Source organism: Miniopterus schreibersii (assembly GCF_964146895.1).
Source record: "Miniopterus schreibersii genome assembly, chromosome: 16".
Lineage (NCBI taxonomy): Eukaryota > Metazoa > Chordata > Mammalia > Chiroptera > Miniopteridae > Miniopterus > Miniopterus schreibersii.
This window is the reverse complement of record NC_138116.1, coordinates 31,964,585-31,991,627: the sequence shown is the minus strand read 5'-3', so window position 1 is coordinate 31,991,627 and position 27,043 is coordinate 31,964,585. Positions and strand designations below refer to the sequence as shown.

The window sequence follows — 27,043 nt, the reverse complement described above, 5'->3', positions numbered from 1 at the left end:
TTATATTTTCACTGTTTCAGAATACTATTAACATCGCATATAGAATTAAATATCTTTTACTTTTGTTTTGCTTTTTTCCATTTGTTTAGTACAGTTTATTTTTATTCTTGAGTTTTGGTTTTTGCTGGGGTTTTTTGTTATTGTTACTTTGTTTTTTTATTTTTTACTGTTGGAATTTTCAAACATACAAGAAAAGTAAAAAGAATAGTATAATGAATTATACCATGTAGCCTGAGCAGTGATCAACATTTTGCCAATATATTTTTTTAAATTATTCTCCTTGTCCCCCAGCCAGATTTTTATTCGTTGAGGTTTTAAATCTAATTCTATTCATCATATTGAAAACACTCCAGTAGGTATCTCTAACTTGTAAGGCTTTTTTCCCTAGCATAACCTCCGTAACATAATTATACATGTCAAACTTAATAACTTATTAATATCATATAGTCCATTTAAAAATTCTCCAGCTTACCTAAAAATGTCTTTTCTCAATGAACTTGTCAGAATTAAGATCTAAGCAAGCTCCATACTTTGTATTTGGTTGATGTGTCTCTTGAGACTCTTTTAATGTATAACATTTCCCCTCCCCCCCTTGTTTTTATGCCATTTATTTGTTGATGTTCTTGCTTTTTAAAAAACAATACTCTTACTCTTTTTTTTATACTAATACTATACTATACTGTGATACATAGTTAAGTGAATTTTTTTTTTCCTGAAAGAAAAATGTTTATCTTTCTAAGTTTATCTGAGAATATCTTTCTTTTGCCTTTCTACATGAATGACTGCCTAGTTTGGGGGCAGAAAAGTCTGAGGCTAATCAGGGTGTGTGTGTGTGTGTGTGTGTGTGTGTGTGTGTGTGTGTGTGTGTGTGTGTGTGTGTAGAATTATTTTTTTCTCGTTATCCTTGGAGATTAAAGACTGAACCTCTAGGTCAAGGGGTCAAGGGTGGCAATTGTCTGGTAGGTGCAATTTCGTTCTGTGCAAAAGACAAGCATTACTAGTTGATCATGGCACGCTTTCCCATTAAACACACATGAAGCCTCACATTTCTTTAAAAAAAATAAAATACACCCCTCCCCCAATAAAAAAAACAACACCTTTTTGCCATCCCTAATGAAGATATGTCTCTTGTTACTAAGTTTCTTAGCATTCCCTTTGAAAGTTCAGGCTTTAAATCTCTTTTTCACTCAGGAAAGTTTCCTTTTTTGTTTTTTTCTTCCTTTCTCATTTTTTAAAATTATTGCTCTTCTCACAATCTTAATCTTTCTGCTTTTAAAGATTAGGGTTCTGACTTTACATTTCTTTACTTTTAAAAAATTTTGTTATTTTTATCTCTGCCTTTTCTTGTGTGTTGTAGAAAAGGCTCAAGCAAGTCATCTATTTGACTAATTCCGGTTTCTGTTGTATTTAACTGCTGCTTACTGCCTTCCTTTCCAGTAGTTTTTTCCTGATTATTTTCTCATATGACTGCCTAATCTAGATTGAAATGCAATTTACCATGGTTCTTTTAACCTTTTTATTGATGTTTAACCCTTATAAATTAATGTGTATTACTTTTTTAAGTTTAAGCTCAGTACATTTTAATATGTGGTTATATTTGTGCTAACTGCCACCCAGATCAAGATACAGAATATTAATGACATCCCAGCAGGCTGCTTTATGCCCCCTCTCCTTAGTCCTGTCCTTTACACAGGTAACCATTATTCTGATCTCATTCATTATCAGTTTTGCCTGTTTTTGAATTACATACTATAAATGGAATCATAGTACGTACTGTTTGTATCGGGCTTCTTTTGTTCAGCACAGTCTGTGAGAGATTCATCCATGTTGTTGCCTGTAGGAATAGTTTTATTCTTCATCATTGCTGTGTAGTGTTTTGTTGTATGAAAATGCCACAATTTACTTATTCTACTATTAATGAAAGTTGTTTCTTTTACCAGTCCTGGCTATTATAAATAAAGATGCCATGAAAATTTTTTGTGTCTTTTGGTGGACATATTCTCTTATTTCTCTTTTTTATATAGCTAGGAATGGGACTGTTAGGTCATAAGGTAGGTATATGTTTAATTTCAGTAGACTCTGCCAAATGGATTTCCAGGGCAGTTGTACCAATATACGTGACCATCTGCAGTATGTGAGAGTTTCATTTGTTCCACATCTCTGCCAACACTTGGTTTTAATTTTCATTTTAGCCACTCTGGTGGGTGTGTAGAGTATTTCATTGAGGTTTTAATCTCCATCTCCCTGGTAAATAATGATGTTGAGTACCTACACGTCTGCTGTTGGTCACTGAAAGATCAGTGCCCTTGTGGAGTGCCCTTTCCTGACTTTTGTTTAATTTTTCCTTGGGTGAGTTATCTTCTTTGATTCATAGAATTATTGTTTTTAATATTCTGAATATAAGTCCTGTGTTGGATATATAGATTGAAGAGATCTTCAGTCTGTGGTTCACGTTTTCACCCCTAACGGTGTCATAGATGAACACAAATTCTTAATGAAGTCAAATTTATCAATATTCTTCTATTATGGTTAGAGTTTTTTTGTGTCTTATTTAAGAAATATTCACTTACTCCAAGGACATGAAGATATTCTATTTTTTCTTCTAAAAGTGTTTTTTGTTGTTGTTTTTCACATTTAGTTCTGCAGTCTGTCTCAAATTAATCTTTGTTTATGGCATGAGGTAGAAAGAAGCAAGCTTAATTTTTTCCCCATACAGTTAGCCAGTTGATCAAGCACCATTTATTGACAGATCAGTTTTACCCACTGAACTACAGTGGTGCCTTGTCATAAGTCAGGCAGTTGTATATGTTTGGGTCTATTTCTAGACTTTCTCTTCTACTCCAATGGTCTATTTGTCCTTGTGCCATTACTGTTAAGAATTAACTTAAAATTTTAGTTTCCAAACTTGCTCTGACCTGGTGGCTCAGTTGGTTGGAACATCATCCCATACACCAGAAGGTTGAGGGTTTGATTCCCAGTCAGGGCACATATCTAGGTTGCAGGTTCCATCTCTGAAACCAATCAATGTTTCTCCCCCCCCCCTTTCTCTTTAAATATCAATTAAAAAAACAAAAACATAGCCCCAGGTGAGGATTAAAAAAAAAAAGTTTCCAAACTTTTCACAATGACTCTCCTAGAGAAATATTTACTTATTCCTTAAATTAGTATCCTTCCGTTCAATTGTAATACCTTTTCATATGTTAGGTGATTTTTCTTCATCCTTATTGGAGCAGACGATACTGTTCATATTGAGAGCTTAGATGTGTCTCTGTTAAGATTTTCAGATGCAGATAAAGGAAAATGAGGAACATTTGGTTTACACAGCTGGTATTCAACTCTCCTAGAGGAGAGTGGAAAGGAAACTAAAGCTAGAGATAGTATGGCAAGGAGCTAAACTCTGTTTGCTGGAGTAGACCAGGATTTTTACCTTAGTGTTCTTATTTTGGGGGTTTTGCCTATTTTATTTTTTAAATTTATCTTTATTGTTGAAAGTATTACAGATATCCCCCCCTTTTTTCCCCATTGATCCCCTCCCCTCTCCCCCCCTAGGCCTTCAGCACACTATTGTCTGTGTCCATGGGTTATACATACATGCATGTAAGTTCTTTGATCAATCTCTCCCCACCCACTCCCCCACCCCTGCCTTCCCACTGAGATTCATCAGTCTGTTCCATGCTTCTATGCCTCTGGATCTGTTTTGTTCCTCAGTCTGTTTTGTTTATCAGATTCCACATATGAGTGAGATCATGTAAAACTGAATTAGGAAGAATCAGAAAACCTGAATAGGCTACTAACAACTGATAAAATCGAAGCAGTGATAAAAAAAACTCCCAGCAAACAAAAGCCTTGGTCCAGACGGCTTCACAGGGGAGCTTTCTAATTCTTTAGATAGTTTACTAAAAATTTTTCTTGCTTTTTGAGGCAGGCCTGTATGTAGTGCTATGAACTTTCCTCTTAGGACTGCTTTCACTGTGTCCCATAAGTTTTGAGTGGTTGTGTGTTCATTTTCACTTGTTTCCAGGAAGTTTTTGATTTCTTTCTTAATCTTATTGGTAACCCATTCATTGTTTAATAACGTGCTATTTAGCCTCCATGTGTTTGAATGCTTTTAAGTGTTTTTACTGTAGTTGATTTCTAATTTCATACCATTGTGATCTGAGATGCTTGATATGATTTCAGTCATCTTGAACTTGTAGAGTTGTTTTACATTTAAGGGTATTATTGATAGATACTTATCTTTTGCGATTTTAATTCTTTATGCTTATGTTTCTCCCTCTCTCTTTTTCTACTTCTAATTACAGCAGTTCCTTTGGTGGTGATAAACTCCTTTAGCCTTTTTTTTTGTCTGGGAAGCTGTTTATTTCACCATCTATCTTGAATGATAGCCTTGCTGGATAGAGTAGTTTTGGTTTCAGATCCTTGTTTTGAATTACCTTGAATACTTCATGCCATTCCCTTCTGGCCTGTAGAGTTTCTGATGAGAAGTCAGCTGACAGCTTTATGAGAGCTTCTTTGTAGGTAACAGATTGCTTTTCTCTAGCTACCTTTAAGATTCTCTCTTTGTCTTGAATTCTTGGCATTTTAACTATGATGTGTTTGGGCATGGGCCTCTTTGGGTTCTTCTTGCTTGGGACTCTCTGTGCCTCCTGAATTTGTGTGACTTTTTCCTTGACCAGGTTAGGGAAGTTTTCTGCCATTATTTTTTCTAAAAGGTTCTCTATCCTTGCTTGCTTTCAACATCTTCTGGCATTCCTATGATGTGAATATTGTTACATTTCATGTTGTCCCACAGCTCCTTTAGACTGACCTCCTCTGTTTTTTAATTGTTTTTTCTTTTTGGATCTCTGATTGAGTGATTTTTTTCCTACCCTGTCCTCTAATCCTCAGCTTCCTCTAATCGGCTGTTTATTCCTTCCAATGTATTCTTTATTTCTGCTATGTCATTCTTAATTGCCTTCATAGTTTGCATATCTTTTTTCATGCTGTTGAGCATCCTTACAATCAGTATTCTGAACTGTATGTCTGGTAGATTGCTTATCTCCATTTCATTTGGCTCTTTTTCTGGAGACTTCTCTTGTTCTTTCATTTGGGGCTTGTTTTTTTGTCTCCCCATTTTGGCTGCCTGTTTGGGTTTGTTTCTATGTATTAGGTAGATCTGCTAGGACTCTCATTCTTTTTGGAGGGTCTCTGGTGCAGGCCGATGTCAGACACCTTTTGTGACCGGCCCTGAGTATCCTGTTTTGAGCTATCATCAACGCTGGGCTTGAGGTCTCCTCTGCTGGGGCTGGGTGCGTTTGGACAGGACCAAGATGCACACCAAAGTCTGCTTTTCCAAGGCCCAGGTCCAGAAGCAGATCAGGCAAAGACTCAAAGAACTCTGAAGTCTGCCTCTGCCTGCAGTCTGATTAATCTGATTCTTTTAATGAGTCTCAGGCTGTAGAAACTCCACAGGCGGCTGTTTGTTATCAGTCTCTTAACAAGCGGAGCCTCCCGCTGTAGAAACTCTTTAGAGTAGGGCAAGAGGCTTTCCAGCAGGATAGGGCAATTGCTTTCCCTGCTCCCCCCTCCAGGCAAAAGCAGCAAAATGTCTGCCTAAGAAAGATATCCTCTGCAGTATGGGGAGTGACTGGGCACAGGAATCCAGAGGGGTGCCCTCTGAGCTCTATCTCCAGAGCCCACAGCCCTAGATTCTCCTCACATATCTCCAGTCCACTCTGCCCTACCTCTGCTGGAGTCCAAGGTGAGTGGCTGCACACGAATCTTTGTGCACTGGCCCTTTAAGAGGGTGTCTGCATTTTCAGCCTTCTCTCCCCAGCAGATAAACCCGGCTGCTTTTCACAGCCAGATGTTATGTGGGCACCTTTCTGAGTTCTGGTACTCTTGGCTAGGAACCCAGCCTGGGGTTTAGACCCCAGAGTCCTCAGTGGGAACCCCCCACAGCTGAGATATCCCTCTGGACCTTTAGCTGCTGCCTGTGGGAGCCCAGCCAGCCCTCTGGTGCCTCCTCACTTCCTACCAGTCTCTATGTGGTCTCCACTTTTCCTTTTTGGTTATGAGGGTGCTCTCCAGCTCGTCTTCAGTTGCAGTTCATCATTCAGGATGGTTTTCCTGTATTTTAGTTGTAATTCCAGTTTGGTCCTGGGAGAGTGTCAGTGTAGCTTCCACTCAGTCCGCCACCATCTTTAAATCTCCAATTTTGCCTATTTTAGAAGCCAACCTCAGCTTTGTCTTCCTTCTGCCTCATGTGGCCACCAACACCAATTATAAGCCAGCAAGTGCTAAGTTTCTCCTGATACCCTGGTCGAATCCTGTTTTGCCCTTCTAAGTGTGCTACCACCCACTATGATTCTTGTCCTAGTTGCTCCCAGATAAGAGCATTAGTGGGGTACTGCTGCTATGGTCTCATCTACGTCCTTATCAGGCAGGCAAAGGGTTGAACATCAGTTGTCATTTTCCTCATTCCAGTCCCATCTGCAGTTTGTCTTGCAGAAAATTCCTCATGGTTTCTGGTATGTGGTTGCCTAGTACCGATATATGCTTTCTTCATTTTTTCTCCCCCAGTCATTTCAGTGGAAAACTGGAAGGGTGGACAAAATAGCTAGAAGCATGTACTTAGAGCCATTCTAATTACAAGGCAATGCTAGTTTTTAAAAAATGAGTGTCTAGTCTTCCAAGTTGAATACTTTGAAAGTCACTGTTCATTTTATTAAGATGAGCATTGTTCTTAAAATGTGCTTGCATGGATTTATATCTGTGTGACTTGTTACATCATAACAAGTAGCTCTGTTACTCTCCTGCAAACTCAGGAAATCCAGTGTTGATGAAAATACCCCTCAAGTCTTTCTGTACTGAGTCTCAACTCTTTAGCCTGAATCTGAGTAGAACCATAGCCCAAAGGCCCAGTAAGCTGCACTGAGAAAGAAGACAGTGACAGATATCTAAAATGGGGTAGGAGTGATTGTTTTGAATGCCTTTATTTGATAAAAATGCCATATGGCTCTGTTGCCACTGGGGAAGAGAAGCTGACTCTGGGATTAGGTGACCCAGTTTGTGCTCTTCAGCCAGGGCCCTTTCCCAATTTAGTTTATCAAAAACCCAGCTGAGAAGCCGGGACTTATTTCCTATATTCTTTGTAGCTCTGGTGCTGGTTATAATTCTCAGAAATTAGTAAGTAGTAAATAAGAGTACACATTTAGAAGTTTGGGCCTCATTACACCTGGCTTTTTTCTTTTGTTATTTGTTTTGCTTTTTAATGTAGCTGAGGTATATAGATGTACTAAGTTTTATTTTTTATTCTCTAGTGGAGAAACAGAATTTTTAAAATTTTTACATTGTAATTCAAATACAAGATCTTGGAACAGACCCTCAAGTGGTATCTTTAAATAGGAAATCAGTAAAAGGAAATTTAACTAGGAAGATCCTAAGCTCCAATTATAAAGATACCTCTTTTCTCCAAGAATTAGGCCTGATCAGGTTCAGACCCACCAATATGGAGTGGGAAGGGATAAAACTAAAGACCTTGGCACTTCTATGAGAAATTTAAATAACAGGCAGACATATAGAGATTCGTAAATATGTACTTGGTGCCAGCTAAACCACAGAGAAGATACTGCATTTGTGGTCCAGAGAAGTTAAATATTTGTGGTCAATTTAAAATTCAACATAAAACTCTCATCTGTGATGGAAAATATCCAGAAACTGCATGGAGACAATGCAAGCTACATAAACTCTCGAAGGCCTCCTCTTTCACCCGGCTGGGCTGGAAGGGCCTGTTCACTTTTCTTCACACTGCGGCACATAGCTGGCAAGCCCTTCTGGGAGAAAAAGGGCTCCCTGGCACTCCAGCTACCTACCTTAGAGGGCCCTCTGCTTTGTGGCTCACTCCTTCACATCTGATCAAACTGCATGTTATCCAAGAGCCTTTCCCCTGTCCATCTTATATAAAAAAAACAATATTCTCCCCACCCTGTTTCTCTCTGTCCCTCTTACCCTACTTTTTTTTTTATAGTACTTCCCACTATTTGTCCTGTATTTATTTGCCTATTTGTTTCTCAGTCTCACAAGAATGTTAAGCTCCGTGACATCAGGAACATTGTTTTATTGATTGCTGTAGTCCTAGTTCCTTGAATAAGGCCTGCCACACATAGCAGTTACTTAATATTTATTGAATGAATTCAGTGGAATACCTTAAAACGTTTCAGTAAGTACAGTCTACGAAGCAGAGTTACAACCTGCTCTGGAATAGGGAACCATTAACACGCTAGAACCTCAGGCTGTGAGATCAGCCTGAAACACCACAAATGCTTTGCTTTCTATTCCATCGTAGCTGCATATGGTTCCTCAGAGGGGGACTGGCACTTACAGACGGTGTCTGAGCCTCCAGAAGTGCAAAGCACCTGGCTTACACATAGTGATGCAATTAACACAGTTTAATTTTCATGTTGCAGTATTTGTTTCCTGCCTTCAGATTTGTTGAAGACCCTTTGGTGCAAGAGCTCTTTCAGGGCGGCATGTAGACTGGAGCACATACATATATTTTCATATTCTTTTTTGATATGTAAATGCAGCCCCTCTTGCCCAGCTTTTTGTCACTTGAGACCCTGCCTGGTTGAGGGGACTGTTGCTGCTGACCACTCCCAGGCCTGTTGGACCTGACGATGAGCGATGAGCTTGACTGATTTGCTCCTATCTGCTTTCCTGTGCTGCCTTTGCTAGGTCTTCCAGTCCTTTCAACCCAGAGAAACTCTGTTGCAATAAGCACATTAGGTTTTCCAGATCTGTTCTTGAACCTTATTGTTGATGACCTTTAGCATTTGGTATGAAGTGTGCTTCACAAATGATGTTGATGATCTCTAAGATAACTCTGTCAAGTTTTAAAAAATGGCAATGTTTATCTTCATTTATATAAATATATTTAAAATAGATAGAAAGCCCATACTTAATCATATATGGTAGTATATGCATAAATATCTCTGAAGGACATACCAGAAACTGGCAACAGGGCTGGGGAACAGAGATTCTAGAAACCAGAGGTGAGAAGATTTTGTTTTTAAAATTTAGCCTCTTGTACTGTTTGTTTTTAACATGTGCCGTGTGTTTAAACTCCACATTTATAAGCAGCTTCAGTTTGGCCTGGTACTTGAAGCCAAGGTGACACCATATCTCAGTGCCTCCTAGAAGAGATGCTGTCGTTGAACTTCTTTTCTGCCTTGTCAGCAGCAAGAGTGGCTTTAGTCTAAATAACAGGATTCAGTGACAGCTTTTAGCTGTGTTGTCGATAATAAAAAAAAAAGAAGTTTAGGCTGTGTGTAGCCTTCCCTGTGTGTAGTACAGGCTGGTACAGAAATTCTCTCTCTCTTTATCAGTATGAAGCACTGAAACATACTTTAAACTAGTTTATACAGTAGTCGCACATTATCCACGGGGGATATATTCCAACACCCTCCGTGGATGCCTGAAAGTACAGGGTGTACCAAACCCTAAATATACTTTTTCTATACATACATACCTACGATAGAGTTTAAATTACTCTTGTACTTTGGAGCTATTATTAAGTAGAATAAGTGTTACTTGTACAGAAGCACTGTGATACTGGGATAGTCAGCCTGATAACTGGGACAGCTACTACGTGAATAATAGGCAGGTAGAGTATCCAACATGGATACCCTGGACAAAGGGGTGATTCACACCCCGGGCAGGACAGCGTGAGATTTCATCATGCTGCTCAGAACGATGCACAATTTAAAACTTACTGTTTGCTTCTGGAGTTTTTTTATTTAATATTTTTGGACCATAGTTGACCAGGAGTAACTGAAACTGTGGGAAATGAAACCACAGATAAGGGAAGACACTGTAATGTTTGCATGTCCTTCTATGTGTGTCTCCAAGAGGAGAGTAAGCAGTGTTCCTAGTTACTGGCTGGCTGTCTCTACCCCTCTTCTTAGTCTAAAAACTTGGAAAGATTTAGTAAAGAATCAGAAATATATTCTAATAGCAGCTTTTTTATTTCTTTCAAATCCTGTGAGGATATATATACTACATAGGCTTGGTGATTAGGAATGGATCAGGTGAGATACCATAAATTCTAATGCCATTTTGCCAGAGTGACCTGCAGAAAAATACATCTCCCTAATCTAAATAAAAGTCATAGTCTTCATTATGCTCTGTTCTGGTCATAAGAAAAGTCCATGTAAGTTATTCTGTCTGGGCTTGAGTTTACTCTCTGTAAAATGGGGATGACAGCAGTCCATTCATAAGATTTAAGTCAGGATTAAATAAGATAACATAAGTGAAAATGCCTAGATTATAAAAATAAGTCTCTCTCAACATATATGTTCTTCATAATAAGTGGGGAGGGGGCAGTTAAGAAGACTCCAAAGAAACAACAAGTTATAATCCAATTTACAACAAATTCTCATATTTTCTCAGATTATCCTATAATTTCTGTTTTCTGTAATTCATAAGGATTTTCTCATATTCTCTACCATCTTCATTTTTTACCCTTTCACCTCTTGCTATTGTGGCTTTGGGTGTAAAAAATAAAACAAAACACTTGTTAGATTTACCTTTTAGGCTATGATTTGGGCCCAGCAAGAAATTAGGCAGGATTCAGGTAGTTTTCAGAAGGCAAGGAATTATTCCAGGATTTCCCTATAATGGAAACCCTCAAGTGAGAGTTTGTGTGCCCTTGAAGGAGAAGAGCAAAACACCACTTTGGAAATAAAATCATGCCGTCCTGGGCATTCCAGAGCTTCCCATGCTGGCCTCCTTTCGGCACCATTCCTTTCTGCAATCCCACCCCACTCAGCCTTAGCACATAGTCCCATGAACATGCCACCTGCCTTCTCTCTCTCTCTTTGGCCCTATCCTTTGGCTGCTCAGTTTACTTTTTCCACATCCTCACCCTCTTCCAGTTCCAAGCTAAATAACCTTCACAGATGGCTTGTTCCATCAGAACTGTTTGAGAACACAGGACAGTGAAATGGGGTCCAGGAGGAGCTGCCAAAGCCCGAGGCTGCCCTTCCTGCACAGGCCCAAGACAACTTTGTCATCAGCTCCCTAGAAGTCCATGGACAGTGAGCAGAAAGGCTGGCAGGTTGGGTGGTGGAATGTCTCTTTAACACTATAATCCTCTAGCAGCTAGCAACTAGTTCTCACTTAGATTTACAAGTCAAAACCTGGAGCTGGATACATTGCTTACTCCATTTTCCACAGAAGACAGAGCACTTTGTAGTTGGCATTTCTCCCCCACTTTTTTACAGCGTGGAAACCCAACAGGAAATGGCAGTCCCATTTGTGTTTTGGATCGTGGTTTGAGTCCTTACTGAACTTCTTTGTGAACTTCTGGAGAGGTCTAGATCCCTGCCCTGCCTGACCTGAAGGGCAGTATTCCCAGCTGTCAGCACATCCTTGGGAAGAGGGTGAACTTCAGTTGCCTATTAGAAATCCTGCAGATGAGAGAAGACCCAAATTTCACTCTTTTTCCTGTCAGCAAGGACATGTAAGTTTCCTGTCTGCCTTGTCATCGGCTTTGAAATACTTTTCTCCTACACTCCCCATGTATGCAGTGGTCTGTAAGCCTCTGCCCCCACTCATGACCCTCCTTCCCTCTGTTATAATCAGGTCGACCTGGTTAATTTTGCCCTCGTGACAAGACAGCCTTTTCCTTGTCCTCAGTTACTCCTGTGGGACTTAAGACCTCTCTGGTCGTGGTTTCCTCTCTTTCCCTTCCTCTCTCTCGTCTCTCTAACTGTAGCCTCTGTAAGTAGGTCCCTCTGAGGTCACTGAAAAAAGGCAGTATGTGCTACTATAAGAGTCTTTCTTCCCTCAGTAAGCAGAGTTCCCTTGAAAGACCCCCTCCCTTCCTCCATCAGAAGCCACGTTGGCATAACTGGGCAGGGAACAATGAATGGCATGTGTGGAGTAGTCTTGCCAGACAAAAGGAAGCGAACTCTCAGAGAGAGCAGACAGTTGAAGAAGCTTCCCCTCGAAAGAACAGAAAAGGAAAGAAAAAATTCCATGGTAGGAAACTACTCTTTCTCTTCTCCACCTTCATCTCTTCCACCAGGATCCAGGGTTGCCAGATAACAACATACTGTTGTTTGCACGGTAAAAGTTTCTTAGATGACGGATTTGTGTAGCCTTTGTGTGCCACGTGGAAGAAGGAAGCTTTGATTTCCTTTGTCTTGTCCCCATGCTCTCTGATAGACCTTCCTCTCTACAATATATCCAGAGGTCAAGACTGTGTAGTGCAAACAACTTTCTGGGGACATTCATACATAGGTCTTGACTTGATATCCAACAGTGACTATTTTCCCATATTCATTCAGCTCATCAGCTGATTAGCTGAGGTCTTGCCTATACTGTATCCAAGGTAATGAAATGAGTCTGAATGATAGAACTCCTTTTAGGGCGGGTGCTCTGTGAAATTTTTTTTAAATTTGTCTTTATTGTTGAAAGGATTACAGATGTCCCTGCTTTTTTCCCTCCATTGATCCCCTCCACCCCACATCCGCCCCACCCCCAGGCTTTCCCTATACTGTTATCTGTGTCCCTGGGTTATACATTTATGCATACAAGTTCTTTGATTAATCACTGATAAATTTTTAATGTTAGTATCTCTGTTCTTGCTGTAACTTAGCCAAATGCCCATTTGGTTTGTGTTCATCTAAATGCAAATTCATCATAAGTGTTTATTTTGTCCTGGGGGCGGGGCTTTGGGCTGCTGAGGTGGGTTGGGTATCCTTTAGTGAAAAGGACTTGAAGTAGGTCCTCTGTCTCCAAAAGTATCATTACCTCTCTAAGAGGCAGTAAAATATAATGGACTGAGCACAGACCTTTAGAGTAAGACAAATCTAGGTTCAAATCCCAGCTTCACCACTTACTGGATGTTTCTTTCCTCGGAGCTTCAGTTTCCTCTTCCTCTTTCTGCCTCACAGGATTACTGTGATAATCAAATGAAATAACATAATTCCTAGCAACCATCAGTCACCACTTCTTCTCCACCACAACTTTCCCAGTAAAATGCGATATGTCAGCCATCAAGAAGCTGTGACCAGTGAAAACTGCAGAGGAAGTAAAATGCTGTTTTGTTTACTTGCCATTACCCTAAACCTCTGTAATGGGCTTCTTGCATGCTCATGAGTTCTGTTTCTAGAACGTGCCCAACCTGAGTTTATTCAGTATTCTTTTCCACTTGTAAGGACTTCTTTCATGATCAGTATCCAAGGGCTTTAGAATGTCTAGATGGTGGTGTGTGCCATACAAAGGTGTTGCTGGCAGGCTGGTTTCCAGAGACCACCCTTTACCTCTTTGCACCTTGGCTTTCCAGAGCCTTTCCTGGCTTCAGATCTGGTGAAAAGTTAGCCAGAGAGCTTGTCCTCAGCCTCCTATGGGACTCACAGGTTTGGCTTATACCCTCCAAGTGGCCTGGAGGGAGCTACAGGGTGTTGGAGATGGCCATGGGAAAGAAACAGCTCACAGAAAGAGCACAATACGTGAGCCAGCAGCTCCCCACTGCCTGCTGGAGCAGGCTCAGTGTGGCCTCTGACAAGAGGCTTCAGAACACTAAACAGGTGATTAAAACATCAGTACAAGTCTTTCCAAACCTCACAGAAAGCCAAAAACTTAGTTTGGACACCAACAGAAATTTTCCACTCTGGAGCTTTATAAACTGATCTGCTGTTTCTTCCTCTGCTCTGTGGCCAGAGGGGAACCTTGTGCTAATGATTCCATAAAACCCTCCAAGTCTTCCTTAGTGGCTTATCATACGAGAAGAACCTATACCACCTTTTTCCATCAGGAATTGTCTCCAGCCTCACTGTTAGTTCAGATTCTGAATCATCAGCCCTTCCAAAAAGGCCAAGCCCAGCCCTTGGCACTGCCCTCTGGGACAGAGCTGAGCTCTCCCATCAAGGTCAATGGCAGAACCGAACTGTCTTTCCTCTCTTCCTTTCCAAGATGACTTCCCAGAATCATAGAAACCTTTAAGAATGGAAAGAGGTCTTCAGAATCATCTGCATTTTGCAAACAAGGTTCAGTAACTCGCCCAAGTTAGGAGAGCATGAAGTGAACTTTCCTCTAGACCCTGCTTTTCCCATACCTGTGGCACGTCAGCAGCCCAAGAGAAGTATACCCAGCCCAGAAGGAGTTCAGTCTTCAGAAACCAGCAACAAGAGACTGCCCTCTTTGGTTTTTGTTTGTTTGTTGTTGTGTTTTTTATTGTTTTTTTTTTTAGAGAGAAACATCGATTTATTGTTCCACTTATTTATGCATTCATTGCTTGATTCTTGTATGTTCCCTGACCAGGGATTGAACCTACTACCTTGGCATATCAGGACGATGCTCTAACCAACTGAGCTACCTGGCCAGGGCGAGACTGCCCCCCTTTGAGTTTCTGTACTAGATGAGTTCTTTCCCATTGTGAGGTTGTAAACATCTCTGCCCTAAGCACAGGCAAATGGTCTGGATCCATTGAGAGCTGTGGCAGTTGGACACTGATTAAAAGAAGAGGCACATTCCAGCTCCTCTACTTACTGTATAACCTTGAGCAAGTTACTTAACTCTATGCCTTAATTTCCTCATCTATAAAATTGAGATAATGGCTGTACCTACTTCATGGGGTTGTCGAGATTAGATGAATTGGTGCATGAAAAGCATTTGGCACAGTGCCTGGCATGTAGCAGCCATTCTGTTATTGGTAACTGTTAAGGGCGAGTGAAGCACACAACTTTGTTGTTATGCCTTAGAAGGCCCAGTGGTGCTCACCCAGGAAGCAGCTCTGGTAAGGTGGCAAGGACATCGGGCTAGGAAGTCATTGCATCTGGCTTCAAATCTCATTTAAATTACTCAAGTTTCAGTTTCCTCACATCTATTATCACTATCTGAATGTAATAGTTAACTGCTTCACAGGGTGCTAAGGATTTTATAGAACCTAAAAGTGCCATGAAAATTACAAGGTGGTATTTTTTGTACCTTAGCTAAAATAGAGTTGCATTTCAAAGAATTGACCAAAATTGTAACCACCTATCCTTTCAGCCTTTAAAGCAGTGATTGTGAAACTTCAGTGTTCATAAGTACCTGCAAGACTTGTTTAAAGTGACAGTACAAGGCCCTATCCCCAGAAATACTAATTTATTTAGTCCAAAGTAGAGTCCAGGAATCCACTATGTGATTCTGATTCAGGTGGATTAAAAAAAAAATGCTTTTTAGTGTTTAGGGGTGAAGAAAGGAAACTAATATTTATTTAGCTTCTTCTATGTGCCAAATATTTGCCTTACTGATACCTCATCTCAAACTCTGAATAGACTTTAGTTAGCTCTAGTTAGCAAAGCTTGTCTTGTTTCCAACTGTAGGGTGCTATTAGCCACATTTAATATTCAGGACTCAAGATGCAAGACCTGAAAATGCAACTTAAAGTGGCCTCATACCTCAGCCCTACCCTCAGAATTTCTGTATTTTTTATATTTTTCATAGTTTTAATTTGCTGTGGGGATTCTCAAGATAGAGGTGTAATTTTTCCAAGAGCATAACACCCCTGCTTTGAAGAGTGTAAGTCTCACCTCTTGCTGAGATGTGTTATACCTTGCCCTGGGGCAACAGCCTCCACTAAAGGCGAAGTGTGATATGCCCAGAGCTTGGCTTCTTGTGGGATCTTATTTCAAACTAGAAACTCTGTAGGCAGCTTGTCAAAAGAGAGCACGTATCCCAAATTACTGAGCCCAAACTTCACGGGGAACACCACCCAAAGCAGAAAGTAGCATCTCTGAGTCTGTCCAGGGTGTCTGTGTTGCACAACACAAGGAGCATGATTCACATAGTAGACAATGTGGTTATTAGCATCCCTCCGTGATCATAATGTCCTGAGGCTGCCGTCAGCCTCCCATGATGAGACCTCCATTGTCCAAATACACATAGTGTATGCTGCAAATAGATTTTCTCTGTGTGTGTGTGTGTGTGTGTGTGTGTACATGCAAATTACAGTGCCTGCCCTCAGGAAACTTACTTAAGAAAGAAAATACGACAGGGCATTTAGCAATTTTCTTGCTGTTGCTGGGCTGCTCTGTGGCAATTTGAGAGTTTTGAGCATCACCTTCTGCCAGAACCCTAGGAGGAGCATCAGGCTGTGACTAGACCTTCCAATGGACTCACCAAAGAAGCTTAGCCCACCCTCGACCCCAGAGTCTTCTCCGAAGCCCTGTGAGGAAAATTCAGCTGGCACTCAAGCTGTCTCAGAAGTACTAGCAAACAACCTTAGCAACTTGGCTCTGAACCCTAGTCCCAAATTCTGTTCCCTTCCACCAAAACCTTCACCCCAACTGCAAGATGAAGAAAAAAAGTCACAGGGGCTTGGACTGGGGCTGGGTCAAGGCCTGCTCTACAGGAGGCGACGTGGAGTGAAGACATTGGCATCTGTCCGGAAAGAAAGGCTGCTAAGGACATTACAACTTGTTAGATACCGTACCCAATCTCTGCTTAAAAAAGACCCAGAGGAGAGGAAACGTGAGCTTGAAGAAAGAGCCAGAAGATTTAGATGTAGCTGTCGTTATTGCCTATTTCATGGAGATCCTGCTGATGATATTATCCTAGAGAATTATGGCATGGAGTTGACTTAGCTATAAACTTTGTCGTACTTTTTTTTTCTTCTCACTAATAGTTTTAAGGTCATTATGCAGCAGCATAGATAAGGAAAATTTGAGCTGTAACAAATTTTTTGATGTGATTATTTCAATTTTTAGTAGTAAATGTGTGTATGAGCATCTTAATAAAATTTGAAGCATTTGAGACCTTTTAAAAAAAAAAGAAAATACAACAGAATAATGGGAGAAAGATATTAATAAGCGTAAACTAATCAACAGATCAAATTTATGGATGTCATGAACTTGAGAGGGAATACATTCTCATGACAAATTTAGAATCCAAAGAGAACTTTACAGGCTACAGTGAAAGAAGTAAATAAAATAAAATTATAAAGTAAAATAAGAAAATAAAATAAGAATAAATGCATAACCTTACCTTATGCAGAAAGCCAGCTGCATAGCAGGTAGTGTGCAGCACAGTACCAGCAGGGTGTCCTAGAGTGTGGTGAGACCTCAGTGAAGGGATGTTACCAAAGGGAGTAGTTAGTGGAGTTCTTGCACTCAGAGGGCGGAGCTGTTATTTAGTCATATATGTGAAAACGGGGGATTTGTTGATTAAAAGCTCACAATGTGTTGTTAGTGCAAGGTGGTGGACAACAAAACCAGTGCCTTGTAGCCTGTTCATAGAGTCGAGGCATCGAGAACGGAACAAGGAGGAGATGCTCCGCTCTGTTCTATGGGCACTCGCCGTAGGAAACACAGTAGTCTCAGTGAAAGTCGTAGTGAAAAATAAGCAGGATGTTTAGGAGACAGTTGAAGTGAGGAACAGTTGAAGGAAGTGGAAGTGTTTAGCCTAGAGAAGGTGCAACAGCAGACTTCAAATAATTTGAGGCCAGTCACATAGAAGCAGAATTACAGTTTTTTGTGTAGCGCCAGAGAACAGAATTAGTACTGGGAGGCAGATTTGGTTTAAAAGGGACAGATATTTCTACCAATTAGAAAAGTCCAAAAATGAAATGGGGTTCCCTGGTAGGAAATGAGCTCCCTTGTAGATTCAAAACAGTAACAGACCTCTCATATACATAGTCTGGACTGAAAGTTAACAGGGGGAAAAAATCTATTAGGTAGGTAATAATAAAAATTACTTATTTGGTCCTGGACAGTGTGGCTCAGTTGGTTGGAGCACCATCCTGTACATCAAAAGGTCATGGGTTTGATTACCAGTCAGGGGGGCACATACCCAGCTTGCGGGCCATGCAGGAGGCAACTGATCGATGTATCTCTCTTCCTTCGTCTCTCTCTAAAATCATTAAAAAGCATGTCTGGTGAGGATTTTTTTTTGAATTATTTGTTTCTCAAACATTAAGTAATGGTGGTTTTATTTATTTTTTAATATATATATATTTTATTGCTTTCAGAGAGAGGGAGATAGAAACATCAATGATGAGAGTCGTTGATCAGCTGCCTCCTGCACGCCCCCTACTGGGGATCAAGCCCGCAACCAGGGCACGTACCCTGACCGGGAATCAGACCGTGATCTCCAGATTCATGGTTCGACGCTCAACCACTGAGCCATGCTGGCTGAGTAGTAATGATGGTTTTAAAAGCTTCCCCAGGGTCTTGAATCCTTTCCACCTGAAATATTCAAGAAAGGCTTGGATCGCTGAGAGATGAGATTCTAGTGTGGCTTTGAATGATCAGTAACTCACTTTGTGGCATATAAGTAATACAGATGTTGAGGGCTGCTAATGAGGTCAGAGAAGATGAAGTATAGGAAAAGGACTAGCCCATAGGTGCTAAAGGAACAACTGTGCATTTGAAAGAGGTTAGTGTCCAGTTACTGCAGAATCCCTCTCTGTACTGAAAAGTCTGTGACATCAAGGACTGCATCTGCCTTGTTCTCTCTTGTGTGCCCAGAATGTATAGCATAGTCCCTGTCACATGTTAGGGCCTTTGGAAAAATGTGTGGACAGTGGACTGGCAGGCTAGACAAAGTTTTCTTGAAAAGAAAAGCTTTTTATCAAACTTGAAGATAAGAGAATTAGTTGATGGCATAGAGGTAAGGTCACTGTAGGCTGGAGAAATAACCTGTAAAGTCTCAGGTGGGAAGGGGAGCCAATGGCATGCAGGGGAATATCGAGTGGGCCTGGGGTTTGAGGATTAGGGAATAGAGACCACTAGAGGTCTCTATTGAATAGAGACCACAATAGAGGGGTGGGTGGGTGTTAGAAAGCGTTGAGAAAGGTTAGGATTTCATCTTTGTAGCAGGGTTAAGCCCAAGGGAATTCCTCATCCTGACTTCCTTGCAACCCTTCTGCCTAAAAGGGGTAAAGGAGCAGCGGGCCAGGTCTCTGCTAGGAGCTTTTCTTCCTCTCAGGCTGCCTTTCCCTTTTCCCTTGAGGGAAGAGGAATGAGAATTCTGGCCTCCTGAGTACTTTAGGTAATGTATGGGGGGGGGGGGTATTATTTCTCTCTTGATACGGGGAGTCTTTGAGGTTTGAATGTGACATCCCCCCGTTCCCCCACACTGGAGCCACAGGACTTTGCTTTGTTCTCTACTGAATCCGCAGGGTCTGGAATAGTGTCTAGTGTACACAGTAGGCACTTTGTAAGTACTTGTTGAATTGAATGTTGACTGAATGTGTTGAATGCTACCAATGTCTCAGAAAGGGCATCTCCCATACACACATAAAATAAATAAAACCAGGAACAAATCTGGTGAAGGGGCCTGAACACCATCCTAAGGGGTGGTCTCCTGATCCTGCCTGTCTAGAAGGCAAGTAAGAATATGGCTCAGAGCAACTGGAGCTCCTGGCCCAAAACTAACTGGCAGTATAGAAGCAGACTGCATGTGGATATTTGCAGACTGAGACAGATGCAAGGGCTTTCATCCCCAGGGGCTGAGCTTGTAGCCTCCCCTGCTGGTTCAGTAAGTGAGGGCCCCAGCTCCTGTGTTCCAGGTTTCAGACCAGCTGAAGCCAACCAGACCTGAAAGGCTTGTGTTGGCAGTGCCAGTATCCGCCCCTAACCCCTGCCAATTTGGGTGGCTGCTCTCGGAGCACTCTGCAGGGGAAGCAGATTGGACTGCAGCCCGAGCTACCGCTGCCTATAGTTTAATCCCTGTGACACGCTCACTGTTAAGAATGCACCTTGCTTGTACAGCCAGAGCTCAGAGCTCTAGAAGAGAAAAGTTTCTTTCCGTGAGGGACCAGTTCAAGAAGAGCAAGCTGTACTCTGCCAAGAGAGCCCAGACTCCTATCTGGCTTTGTTCAGAATGTCCAAGGTCAGGAAATACAGGTGGGAAGAAAATGCCTCATTGGGAATTTTTTCATCATTTCTCTTGTATTGAGAGACCTGGAGCAAGGATGCAGCAGGGTCTTGTTTAAGGAGGATGCCGTTAACAAAGAGAAAGCATGCGCGCGCGCACATACACACACCACAATATGAAGGGACCAGATGGGCAAGGCAATTGTGATGTTCACGACAGGCTTTTATTTCTGATGTGTGCATGGTGTGCAGAGGCCCAGACCCTTAGGGCCTCTCTGGAGTCCTATAGAATGCATGCATGCCTTTCTGGTTAAGCCCAGGAATTTTTTAGGAGAATTAGGAAGAGCAACAGCTAGAGAGAGGCTGGGCCTTCCCTCCACCAAGTGACCTGCCCAGCAGCCTGGATCCAACACCTTAGCTCTGAATAAAATATTTCAGCAGCTTCGACATCCAGGTGAGCATTCCAGGGCCTCTCCCCTCAGCACTAGGCTGTGTGCCAGCCCCATGCTTCCTTCCTTACCTCTGAGTCTGGTTTCTACACACCTCAGTGGTGTTAAGCAGAGTGCTCCTCCCACCTCTGAGCAGGAAGAAAAAAATAACAGCTACTTTTTTATTGAGCACTTACTGGGCTTAGGCACCTTGCTAAATATTTGATGTTTATTATCTCTTTTAAACCTCAAAAACAACTTGAGCAAACAGGCTCAGAGATGTCAAGTAACTTGTCTAAGGAAACACAGCTAGGAAGTGGCTGTTAAGACTTGAACTCAGGTTTACGTCTTATGATCTCAGGTTCAGGTCTCATAGCCTGACTGTGAAGCCCAGCTCCCTATAGTGCCTCAACTTACCTCTTCCAGAATGGACCCATTTTTCCTACTGTACTAACCTTCTCACTTTCAGTGTATGCTTCACAACTCCTCTGTTCTCCCAAATGTCTCCAGTGTGAACATAATCTCCCTCTCAGTAGCCAAGTACCTGTATCTTTGGGAATCTTCAATAAAACTATTGGTGTATTCTCTCCCCCAACTCCCAAGTCTTCCCATCCAACCATTTGCCAATTCCCATGCCCCCTCTCTCTTGGAAACTTAAGGCTAGTGTGTGCATGCACACAGGCACACACATACGGACACAGTGAATATGGGTGGTGCGAACAGGCTGCATACCACTCCAAACAGGCATCTATGCATTGCCAGCTGATTGGTAATGGCCCACATTGCCTCTGCTAAGAAGGAAACACAGCTGTTAGGACCAGACACATGGAATGGTGTGACTGCTTTGGGCTGGCCAGTGCTGTTAGCATTTCATCTTGTGACCCATTGACCCCTCGGCTAGCCCAGACCAACCATAGAATTAGGGAGGGCTGGGTCTGGACATTGGGATCAAAAGGGACTGAGGGAGAGACCTATGCTTAGCTGTCTAGCATAGAAATGAGGTCCTCCTACAGCAGGGATAGAGAAAATGAAATGCTGATTGAGTTGATACCCTTGGACAGTATGCCCAGGGGTTGTCAGTATATGCATCTGGCACAAGGACCCACATCTTCTCTCCCTCTGACCCCTTTGCATTCAGCCCCTGCATTGGTTCTTCCTTTCTCTGCCCTTCTAACCCTCTCTCACAATTCAAAACCAGTTTGTTCTGCTTCAGGTAGGCTGTTAATGTCTATCTCCCTGTTATAAACGATTGTCTCTGTCTTCAGAGTGATTGTTCATCCTTGTGGCCAGCTTCCCTCCTGCCTCTGGAGTCTGCTCCCAGCCTGGAAGCCCCTCCCCCTAGGAATGTGAAGAAACCATTTCCTCTGTCCTCCCAGCTCCAGAGGATTCCCTGGGTCTGAACTTTCATTGGCAGGCCTCCTCTTAGGCTGACCCACCCTTGGCCACTACAGAATTGTCCTACCCACCCTTCAGTCTCCTGTGAGGGTGAGTCGTGCATAACTAGAGGTTCCCAGTTTGTGAAAACACTTTAGTCTGAGTTCAGTTTCTTGTAGGCTTGGCTCATTAAAGATGATAATTAACCCATTGTTAATTGACCTCAGAAACCAGCCAAACAGTTTGTATTTTACCAGCCTTGGTGGTGGATTTGTAGGCTATTTTAAGGTTTCTTAATAATCTCAGCAAGACTTCACTTTCCTGTCTGCATCTTATTTGCTCTAAGGACATTCTGTAAAATTAACAAGCTGTAAAGTTTGATTGAAGGTTTCAACAAATGTGAGAATAATTGACTACATTTAGAGAAGCAAGAAAAACAACCTGTAAACTTGAGTTTGTAGGGGAAAACCCGTGTGATTTTTCTCTTTAACCAGAGGAGTAATAGCAAGCAGGACTTTTTAAGACCAGAAAAAAATATATATATGTGTAGAACTGGCTGATAATGCATGTTTAAATTCTTATTCCTCGAAACCAAAAGCCCAGAAAAAGAAATTTTGAAAAATCTAACGACTCTAGTGCTCATGCCTTCCAAGAAGTCTGTATGGAGAAAACAGGAACCCAATAAAGATTGAAGAAAGAGTTCCTCATCCCCCGGAGTCTGCATCCAGAGAAGCCTGGTTCAGCTCTCTGAGCCCTCCTTCTGTTCCCTAGCTAGACTAGGGGTTTTCTCCCTTCCCCATGGCTGCTCTGAGGTGTTAAATCTTATAACCCAGAGTACAGCAGCCCCTGGTGTCTGGTACTCAGTTCTTTTTCTCTCTCTTGCCCTCCCCTGTCTTCCATAAGACACCTTAGATCTCTTTTTCTTTGTTTTTTAGATCTCTTTTCCTGCTCTACCTGGGCATCTCTGCCCAAGCTGGGCATGTCCCCTGCTGAGTGGCTATGGAGAGTCACCAGTTTTCAGAGAACTCCATTCTTTATCTGTTGTTCCTTAAGGTACCTCAGATCGGTAACTCAGTCTGTCTTCTCTCTTGACCTAGAGGTTTCTTCCTTCTTTCCTCAAGACCTAACCTTCCTCTTAACTCCAGCTTCCACTTACCCCCCTGTATGCTCACATTCTCTCTTTCTAAGGAACTGAGCCTGGGACTGGCCAGGCTCCTGTACCGCCTCACCGCATCTCACTTTCAGTTTTCCTTTCTGCTTGGTTCTTTGCGTGTGGACCTGATCGGGTGATAACTGGAGCCCTGAAGCTAGAGGTTTCAGTTCCCACTGATGGGGCATGCTGCCTCAGATGCTCTTCAGGAGAAGGGAAAGGGGCTTTCTCTGGGTGCCTTTCTTTCTGCTCTTCCCTGACCTAAAGCCCCAGTTTTGTTTCAAAGCTGACTGGAATGATTTGTGTGAGACATTTTGTCCATTGACTTTGGAGTTCCTGATAATCTACTCAGTGAGTCTTCCTCCAGAAGGGCCATGACTGCTACTGAGAAGGTGCTGGCCCAGGTTTCCTGGGGTAGTCCCTAGCCAGCAGCCCTTTTTCCCACCTCTAGCTCCAGTCCAGTGTAGCCTGTTAACAGCCCAGGAGGAACACACTCCTGCCCAGCTCTTTCCCCTCTAGAGAATCTAGAGTTTGCCCAGAGCTACAATGTACATACCACTTACATTCTCTGTTTTTCATTGATACAGCATGGAAAAATGTACTCATGAAAAGAGCTATTGTGGGGATTATGTCATAGACTTCATCTGGACTCCTTCCTCTCCAAGCAGGGAGCCTAGCTTTAACCCCTCTCCTACCAGGAAGTCCTCCTTGCCAGCCAAAGATGATCTCGGAGTTGGTTCTTCGTGGGTGGTTTGAAGGGCGTCGTCCATCATGATGTCCCTTATTAACTATATTTGAACTTTTGTCCCCCAGACTCAAGTGCTGGAGGCACTGTCTAGGATAATATTCCCATAAATCTATAAAACTCAAGAACCAAGAGAACTGTGGTTCTCACCCCTCTAGGCTCATTCTTCCTACCGTAATGCAGAATGCTTTACCTGACAGGCCAGCAGGCTGGAGACAGAAGGCTTCTCTGTGCCCCTAGGCAAGCGCTAGACCTTCTGCCTCGCGGTTCCCCATCTACCAAATAGCTAGAACCCCATTTCTCACTCCAACCACACACTTTGGAAACCTAAGAAGACTGTGTACAACCTTGGCTGTTCCCCTGCTAGTTGGATTGCAAAGGATTAGAGACACTCTTCTAAAAGGCTAGGTGATGTTTGTCTCTCCAAACAAGTAGACTCCTTTTCAGGCGTCTCAGCACCAACTCAGAGACCCCATTGGATCAAAAGCTTTTGAGAATCAGCCCGAGTGCCCTTGCCCTAAGGAAGGGACTATTGTCCCTAGTAAACAAAATCTCCAGGGAAACCAGGTGCCTTCTAAATGCGTGAAAATGAAAACAGGAGTATTGCTGGGGGTAAGGGTAGGGGGTCCATTTTGCTTTGGAGTCCTTGTGAATGACAGTTCCCCCTGATCCGCTAAGGATGTGCTTCAGGCAGGCTCAGGATGTCTGTGTCCCTAGGTCCCGCTGTGCCCTGGAAATCCCCGTCTCTAAGAGTCCACATCTACACGTGTGGCCTTTCTCCTTCTTGGCCAGGAATCACACACTTCCTGAGCCACTCAGTATGCCACCCAGCCTATACTCTAACAGCGGGAATTTTCCTGCCCCCCTGTGAGCACACACACTCCCATGGGCACACTCTCCTCTTCTGGGCAGATGGTTGCTGCACATTGCAGGAGTGTCAGCATAACTTCTCATTATCCAGGTGATGCCAAGGACCCCAGCAAGCTTCTTCCCTGTCCTCCTCCCATCCCTTAACCCCCACCTCCTTGCCATTCAGCAGTAGCAGCCTCACACCGAAAAGGAAAGTCCTGGACCCATTACATAATTCTCCATAGTGCAAGCAGTAGCTGGGGCATAAGGTCAGAGGTCATAGTGGGGTCAGGTGGCTGACACACACTGTAACGACAAGGTGGTTAAAATTAGACCACAGAGAGGAAACTGGCAGTCTTGTGGAAATGCAGAAGTTTCCTTTGCAAGTGTGAGGCTGGGGATGCAGGGAGGCCACTGTGCGTGCTGCCTGCCAGGCTATTACTCATTTCAGCTCTGTTCTTTAATGCCTTTTAGCCCCTGCTTCTGTATTTCTAGCCTTCCTCATCACATGTTTGAATACACGCTATGGAATCCATGGTTACCTGCCCTGGTCCAAGGAGAGCTTCCTTCCTCCTTCAAGGAGGTGTGAGCCCAGGACTGGGCACCCCAAGCTCAAGACGGCTATTCTTTCCAAAGCCTTTTCCGAGTAGGTGAGCACCTTTTAGGTTAGCTTCTCAGGTGCAGGTAGTTGACGTACTTAGCCTGAGGTTCAGGCCTACAATGATTCTAGGACCACTGGTGAGGGTAAGCAGGGGCACTCCTAGGCAGGGAGAGTAGCAGGTTTTGCTGGGAACAGGATTAGAGGATAGAGTCACCAGCCCAGCGGGCAAAGTGGTGCTCATTTCCATAGTGTCCTAGAGGATATGGATCATGCCTGCCTCATCTGCATCTTGTGGTACCCAGCCGAGTTTCCCTGTGCCTGTCTGTCCTTAAAATAAGCTTCCTGTGTGCCCCGCTCCCTGGCAAGGGGTGCTAAGGGCAAGTGCTAAGGAGATGTAGTCTTTGCCACCACTGGGGTTATTGTCCAGGTGAGGGAGTAACAAATGCACCTGTAAAACAGTGAGCAAACATCACAGACAAGACTCCAGATTCATACTTTATTGTGTGATACAGACAAAGAATTCGCTTTCGCATTGTGGAGTGGGAAAGCATTGGGGGGCAGGGGACACTCAATATGGGCTAGAGTCGGTGATGATGAGAATGGGCTGCCACCCTGTGGCATATCTGGCCACTGAAGTGTGTTTCCCTGCATGGATTGGCCTTCACCAGCTTCTGAGCTGCAGATCAAGCAGGGCCCCTCCTCTGCCTTGGGGAGTGCCCTTTCATACGGAGGAGAGGACCCCAGAGGCCAGAGATGGAGAAAAGGGCATGAGAGGGCGCAAGCAAAGCAGATGGGTTTGCAGGTGAGGCCACCATGCATGTTGGTCTCACAGGAGAAGGACCCCAGACAAGGTGACTATGGAAACTTCATCTGAGCCACAAATTTGACGATTGCTCAAGATATTGAATTTCATTTCAGCTAAATCAGCCCCAGCTTCCCTGACAGCACTGGCTTATGTGCTGATGTGGCCACATGGGAGCAGGATGGCGTGAACCCTGGAGAAGCAGAGCTTTGGTGAAACACCTCCCACCTGCTCTGCCTATCTCCCTTTTCCTGACAACAATTTCCTGCCTGAGACCAGTCTCTGAGTATGAGAAGCTCTTAGGTGGGGCAGGAACCCGCCAGGGGAAGCCCAAAATGATCTGGCTGAAATGAAACAGCCAAAAAAGCCCTCATCATTCATTTTGCACTCAGGCTGAAAGTTCTCCTTTTGGGAGTCTGGCGAGAGGGGAGCTGGGAGGAGAATGGAGAGTGGCAGGGGCACCGAAAGCTGTGTTCTGTGAAAACTGGCGGTTTGCACTCCACACTCCTCCTATCAGTTAGATACCAAACTTAAAAGAATTCAGTCTTTCAATATCAGGACTTCAGAGAAAGAAAGGCACAACCCCAGAGGATCCCTGTCATTGGTCCTGGGGTTGTCTGCCACCCTCGGGGTGACCTAAGGAGAAACGGTAGTGACTTTCTTCCCTCAGAAGATCTCGGTCCTCACCCCTTGGCCCTCGCTCACCGTCTCCCCCACGCACGCACACCGCCAGCGACTTTGACACATTTCTCATGTGCCCCACGGTCGAGTGTCTCTCATCTTCGCCTTCCCTTTCAAAAAGTGCTGTTTTTCTTCTCTCCTTTTGCCCTGTAGGTTATTGCAGCCGACTGCAAAAGGGTCACAGTGCTGAAGTATTTTCTGGAAGCCCTTTGTGGACAAGAAGAGCCTCTGCTGGCATTCAAGGGTGGAAAATATGTGTCAGTGGCACCCGTCCCAGACACCATGGGAAAGGAAATGGGAAGCCAAGAGGGAAAACAACTGGAAGATGAGGTACTGTGCGGGAAGAGCCCACTGTGGCAGGGAAGGCTCCCCTCCTCCTCCTTCTGGCCCTGCCCTGCCCATGGCTTCAGCTTACACCCTGGTCCTTCACAACCACTCGGCAGCATCAATGTTAACGTGCCCAGCCGACTTCTCAAGAGTGCACTCTGCTGGTGCCCCTTCCTGCCAGTCGCACCCCAGTGCCTCCATCTCTGCTACGAGTTCCAGATGCTACTTTTTAATGTTGCATT

At 43.3% G+C, this 27,043-nt stretch overlaps 1 protein-coding gene across 3 annotated transcripts in view; it reads left to right on the top strand.

Annotated features, from left to right (window-relative positions):
- The window catches only part of SMG6 (SMG6 nonsense mediated mRNA decay factor), a gene marked incomplete at its 5' end in the record, with an annotated part of 207,239 nt that overhangs the window by 157,914 nt on the left and 22,282 nt on the right, over nucleotides 1-27,043 (top strand). For all 3 annotated transcript variants that reach the window (XM_081115789.1, XM_081115790.1, XM_081115791.1), the window contains one exon: nucleotides 26,628-26,804. In XM_081115789.1, the coding sequence (XP_080971915.1) occupies nucleotides 26,628-26,804 (177 nt within the window). The remainder of the gene's footprint in view (nucleotides 1-26,627; nucleotides 26,805-27,043) is intronic.